At 42.6% G+C, this 6,528-nt stretch overlaps 1 protein-coding gene across 2 annotated transcripts in view; it reads left to right on the top strand.

Moving 5' to 3' along the window:
• The window catches only part of FGD4 (FYVE, RhoGEF and PH domain containing 4), a 265,432-nt gene that overhangs the window by 85,498 nt on the left and 173,406 nt on the right, over nt 1-6,528 (top strand). Inside the window, exon 1 of one of the 2 annotated variants that reach the window (XM_045296371.1) lies at nt 4,038-4,119. The exons of the other annotated variant lie outside the window; for it this stretch is intronic. Coding sequence (XP_045152306.1) covers nt 4,110-4,119 — 10 coding nt within the window. The 5' untranslated portion in view covers nt 4,038-4,109. Of the gene's footprint in view, nt 1-4,037; nt 4,120-6,528 lie in introns of those variants that run through there. 2 annotated transcript variants of the gene reach the window in all.

Here is a 6,528-nt window from a genome sequence, read left to right as displayed (position 1 = left end):
TCTTGTAATTGGTTCCCCCCTTCTACTCCGCATTCCCGTCACCCTCCAGGCCTCGCCCCTCTCACCCCTGGTCCTGAAGGAGTCATCTATCCTGGGTTCCCTGTGTTTCAAGTGTGGTAGGGTAGTAAGAGGCAGCTGCTCAGTGTGTGGTGGACTTGCTCCGGACCCTGATTGTGGTAGTGATTATGCAAATATATACAAGTGATTGCCTAGAACTCTACATGTATATTATACTATGTCAGTATCCTTATCCTGGTTTTGATATTACCCATCCCGACTTAGAGCAACTTCATGTGCGACAAACTAGAACCGTGCTTCCCACAGTCTTCAGTTGGGGATGTTTTCAGACTGGTCATCGGGCCTGCCTTCTTCTGAGGCTCCTCTGGGTGAACAGGAATCACCAGTCCTCTGACTGCAGCCCAACCTGCAACCATGTGTCCCACGCAGGGCGTCTTGGACAGGGTGCTATAGTTACATCCAGTATAATCATTGGGAAAAGTGGGTGAAAGGGATGTGGGATCTCTTGGTAGTTTTGTGATTTCCTGTGAATCTGTATAATTATTTCAACATAGAAAGTTGAAAAGGAAAGGTGTCTCATGAACAGTAGGCCTAACATCTGGTATGGTTATACCAGATGTTAGGCCTACTGTTCATGAGACACCTTGCAGCCTGTGAAATTAAAATGCGATGACATTAAAGCCAGCCCTTTGGCCACCGGCATGCTTTCACTGCCCACAGGGCTACTTGAGTAGCTAGGACAGACTGCAGTGCGCGCACAACCTCAGGAAGCGCTTCGGGCAGCACTGTGCCAGGGGCCACCTGTGCTGAGAACCACACCTTTCTGACGGAACCATCTTGAATTTGTAAGTCGAAAGATAGTTGTCGCAGCAAAATTAAGGAGAAGTGGATTTAGCACACATTTTCAGGAAGACAGTTTTCATTGTTTCCGATGGGCAGGGCAGGGAAAGAAAGCAGCGCTCTTTTGACGATCCCACGCTTTCTGTCATCTGCTGGTTTGCGGCTCCCGTTCTGCAGAGGAAGCGGGTTAGCAGCCAGCCTCCGTAGACCAGGCCAGCTAGCATTCTATTTCTGGCACAAGTGACCTTCAGGAAGTGACAGACTCACTCTTCTCACTCTTTTGCACAGCTAGTCAGCAAATTAAGATCAAAAAGGCTGTTGCTGGGGTCGACTGGAGAGCTGCATTGTTCGAGAGTACAAATGGCTTAGGTGTAAAGACACGGTTTGCGCACGCGCAGATTACATATAAAGTTAGGGTTAGGGATTCAGTTCTCAAAGGAACCACATGGGTGAAAAGAGGAAGTGTTGACCAAGTGCAAAAAGTTCTCAAGTTTGAGTTTGGAGAAAGAAAACAGACCACCACACACGGCTGCTGCGACACAAGGTAAACGTTCCATTCCTACATCCCCGGTTATTAATTTTGGCAAAACTTTCAGAGGATAAGCAGACACTTTTCATTTGAATGATTAGGTCTTCACGCTGATAGTCCAGGGTGTGAATTTCACCTCTGCCCTTTACTCTCTGGGGAAGTCTTCTTAACTCTGAGCCTCAGTTTTGCCATGTATGAAATGGGAATGACTCCTTTCATCCGGGCTGTTAGGAGGGTACATGGTAAGTATGTATCTTAATTACTGATCATTTAGGAAGTCCCATTGCTGTTGTGTCCGTTATGACTCCTTGTGGCCCTGTAGGACGCGTCCAAGGCTGTCATCTCTATGAACACAGACTGGCACACCTTTCTCCTAGAGAGAGGCTGGTAGGTGCCCCGGGGCTCCTTAGATACGCTGATGGTGGCATCTGTGCAGGTTCAGACGTCTGCACAATGCCTTTTCATGCTGCTTTTGTTTGAACAACGTAGTCCTACTTCTTCCCTGGCAGTGCTACCTTACCTTTATGATAAACTGGTTAAAATTGTAGTTCCCAACACCACTCTGAAATTTCTGTGTGTGTGTGTGTGTGTGTGTGTGTGTGTGTGTGAGAGAATGCCTGTGGTGACTCAATTGATCAAAATTATTTTGATCAACAGGTGGGCTAACCCTGTTTTCATAAACTGTAGCCACTCAGGCTGTACCGAGTGAACTCATTTCTCTGAAATTTTACTTCATTGTAGTGTATCTGTACAACTATAGCCATAACCCGTCTGAGTACACCATGAAAAGGTTTTATCCTTTGTGAAGATAATGTAAGCATTTGGAATGCACAATGTCAATCCATTAGAGAATATTTCATATACATTTCCTTTTCCTTATTTTGTGTGCCCAGTTACTAAAACATTTTGGGGGGAGCCGTGAATGTGAAGAACCAGGAGCTCCATGCCCATTGGGGTCCTTCTGGCCCCGGTACACTGGGGCGAAATGTGACAGTTCCACTCACTGCTTGCGGTCAGCATGAAGTTTCCTGCTGTGCTCCTCTCGCTAAAGAGGGGAACCAAAAATGCTGATATTCTGGCCTGCCTTCGTCACCCGTTTTTGAGCACATACCGCCTCCACTTCCTGTGCATTCCCCACCCTGCTTCCTCCTGCAGAGCCCACCCTGGCCCTCGCTGACCTGGAGGACCTGGGAGAGCGGGGAGCTCGCATGAGATGGGGAATGTTGGACATCACCCCGCCTTCTCGTGTAGCCTTTCCTTGCTACTACTTTTCCTTCATAGTGATCACCGTCTTAAAGATTGCAGGAATAACATTCATTGATGGACAGCAAATGATTGTTGCGGGTGGGTTAATAGCTAACAAAAATTATCACCACCTCGTGAACGTAGACTGGATTATAACACATTTCAGAAAGAGCTAATTTTTCAGTAGTGTGATGCCTTGGAAATTGTACTCGGAAATCTCTCAAGAGGTTTGCAGTATGTATAGCTTGCTTCCCGAATCCAGCTTATAGATAACTATAGATATGTCTGTCCTGCCTTAACACTCTTGACCTCAGTTATTTAATTCGTCAAGTTGGAGAATTGCTAAATATTCCAGACTTTATGGTTTTCGAGTGAATGGATCTTAAGGAAATTTCTCCATATACTTCCACTTGCTGATTCAGAAGCCTCAATGAATGTTTTAAGTTAGTGTGCTCTTCAAATCCCTTCCAGCAATTGAAATACCAGTAATATTTTTAAGGTAATGTAGCATTTTCAGTTTGTTGTTCTTTCAACTATTTTTAAAAAGTTCTAATGCCAAGTTGAACTGTGCCTAGGTATTAGAATTTAATTCTGGTGATAGCATGTAAATATCAGATGAAAAGGGTGTCAGAATTTGAATTACTGTTTTTATGTTGACCTAAATTATGAAAACCTTAAAGTGTATGTGTGGGAGAAAGGTGAAGGTTTCTACCCCCATACAGAATTACTGTCTCTGAAATCCCCGGGGCAGTTCTGCTGTGTCCTATGGGGACGCAGTGAGTCGGAATGGACTTTGATAACAGGTTGGTTTGAGTTAGTCTAAATCTCTGTTAACTGATTAAATCATTCCCATCAATCAGCATGTATCTCTTATAAAATAAACATGGCTGAGACTTGTGCTGAGAAATGTGCTTATTGTTGCCCTTTTTGTTTAAAATTTTCCTATCTTTTTATAAAGAAGTTGCTAGGGGTTGCTGGGAAGGAACAGGGAGGCTCTATTACTACTGAAGATACGGAAAGCTTCGTGGTTCAACAATTACACAATTCTTATTTCTTAAAACGTTATAATGACCACCCCCTAAAAACTGGGATGCTTTACGATCTAGCTCGAAAGGATGGTTTATAATAAATCACAATGAAGTCACATGCAGTTGGCGGCATCGTTCTCATTCCACCCACACTTTTCTAGAGCTCTCTCACTACATTTTGAAATACCTTTATGGAATTTTGAAATGTTTTGCTTGCGTAGTTTGCTGAAGCGGCATCAGCTACCGGAGGAGTTATGAAACAGTGCTGCACTTCTCAGTAGCTGGTTTTTGAGCATGTTGAGCCCAAGCTGTGGATGTATCTGGCGTCTAGCTACTGGATGGAGATGTCCCCCCTGCAAATCACGGATCCAAGTCTCTCCTCCACAAGCAGCAAACAGTTATGATTAATAGAAAAATCATCCTTGGAGATTGTTTGGAAAGAATCCCTTATGGGGGGCTGTGAGTATGAACTTAATTTTGCATTTCTGAAATACCTCAGGTTCAAGTGGTTGAAATTTCTTAAACCAATGAAGTGTATGATAGGAGATACAAATAACATATCTGCTCCCCTGTGGATTGCTAAATGATAATAATAATTGATATCATGATCAGTTAAATGTAGTTTGTGTCTTGTTTAAAAGTGTTTGTTGTGGTGATGCTGGTGGTTTTGCATACAGATGGGCGTGACAGGGATGGGGTGGGGTTGGTGTTTGTTTTTCTTAGCATTTTTCCTGACCTAGGAAAATCGGTTGAGGGACTGCTGTGGCTCCCAGGGCTTCCAAGCAGTCAGCTGGGCAGTGAGTGGATTCACTGTGGGCCTTCGGCTGAGAACCCTTCTCTTCCGATTTCTATTTTCTACTTGGCCTTTTTTTCCCCCTATTTCTAATCCACGAAGATTATCTTTAGTCTGTTTCTTAGAATTTAAATAGTGCACAGAATATTCTCTCAGGTGTCAGTTATTTGGGATAAAATGCCCTGTACTTGTAAAGATTACATTGGTACACACATTCAACAAGTTTTTGATGTTACCTTATCAGAACTTGAAGTTTGTGTTTGATCAATCCTTCTATTGGTGTAGCTTTAATGTGTTTGCATTCTTTTTGTTTAAAGTCACTTTAAAAGCAATTTGGGGGGAATGTTCAGAAAAAACCCATTCTTGTAGTGTCGTTTGCGGAGAGAAGTGCCATCGGCGGTTCTGCCTTCGATCTGGGAATCACTGCTGTGAACCTTTTGGCGTGTTTCTGCTTGTCGCATTCTGGTGTTTGTTAAACTAAGGCCTATATGGATTATGGTATTTTGTCCCCCGTCTCAGACTCAATATTAAGTTTAACAAAGAGATTATTTTCGGTTAGGGAACATTCGTAGTCAGATACTATTAGGTGACTATACTTGACACGTGGATCTTCTGTTGGGCGGGAAGCCCAGGCGTCACAATGGGTGAGTGCTTCGCTGCTAAAGGAAAGGTTGGGAGTTTGAACCTCGGATCTTGTAGACAGCAACTTAGTGCTTATAGACTCGTATCGGACCACTGGGTCAGAAGCGACTCTACGGCAATGGATTATTGATACTTTCGAGATTTTAGTTCCTAACCAGCTGTGAGAAGAAGACTAATATGCATTAATTTTAAGGCTGTCTTGCAAAGTGCTTTGAGGAAGAAAACCCCATTGTACTTATTTTCTTAAGATAACCATAGTACTATGACCTTAAAATTTTAAGGATATACATGAGAATTAGAACTTTCAACAAACGTGCTGTGAACATGTAACTTTAAATTTATGGATCTAAGTTTTAAAAAAACTCTTAACTGCAAGTTGTAGCCAACCTATATGCTAGCCATCATTCCAATGGAGAGCCTCTTGGTTTCTTCCTAGAGCATAGTGTAGTATAATCTATAGAGCTGTGTTCATTAGCTGAAAATAGAAGGCCAAAAGAGAACTTCGACTAAGACTGCTCTTTTTGTGTGTGCAGAGGCTTCCTAGGCATGGAGATGGAGATTGGTGCATACAGGGTCAATTCAGCATGGGCTGAGGAAACAAACTCAAAAGGCTTTGCTCAACTGCTGACTGTGTAGTTAGCTGTCCAATTCCTAACCCCCTAAGCCGTCAGGGCGCCACTCCCACCCCTCCCTATCATATGGCACCAAGACGGAGTGATGGCTGTCTTTCTTGTGGGAGGCATGGAGGCGGAAGTTAGAATAATTTGAGTTGTAAATTCCTAGACGCTTCTTTTAAATTTTTAGAATGAAATTTTTAAATCTTTAAAAATAGCTTAGGCAACAAGATTATACAATCAAAATAAGGAAGTTTGGAGCATTCGTCTTATTCAGGTAATTATTTTGGACCAGGACAATTTGGGGAGATTCCCTCCCATCCCTCGCCCCCCACTTCCATTACTGGACTTCAAGATCTCGGGGGTGTCTTTCCTTTGCCAGATCTGTTTTCCTCTGCCAGCTTAGACGGCAAGGGCGCTGAATTCCCAGACTTTTCTACACAAATGACTAAGACGTTTTTGAAAATATGCTACACAGAGAAATGGTGTTTTTCCAAATTTTAAAATTCAAGGACTATTCAGATTATGTATAATATACTCCAATCTGTGTTCTTGGGCTGTTTCACTGGTGATTAAGTGGACAGCTGTTAACAGCATCACAGTGGGAATAAGTATGCATGTACTTTTCTCCTGTTGTCCACATCCTAGAATCATTAGAGTTTTTTTATTAATTAATTTATTTTCTTTTTTATTTTTAATCATTTTATTAGGGGCTCATACGACTCTTATCACAATCCATACATACATCAATTGTATAAAGCACATTTGTACATTCATTGCCCTCATCATTCTCAAAACATTTCCTCTCCATTTAAGCCC

The sequence above is a fragment of the Echinops telfairi genome, unplaced genomic scaffold (genome assembly GCF_000313985.2).
Source record: "Echinops telfairi isolate 266 unplaced genomic scaffold, ASM31398v2 ScPeMD7_7406;HRSCAF=8444, whole genome shotgun sequence".
Classification (NCBI taxonomy): Eukaryota; Metazoa; Chordata; class Mammalia; order Afrosoricida; family Tenrecidae; genus Echinops; species Echinops telfairi.
Note: the sequence above shows the minus strand (reverse complement) of the source record. Positions and strands in the feature narration are given on the sequence as shown.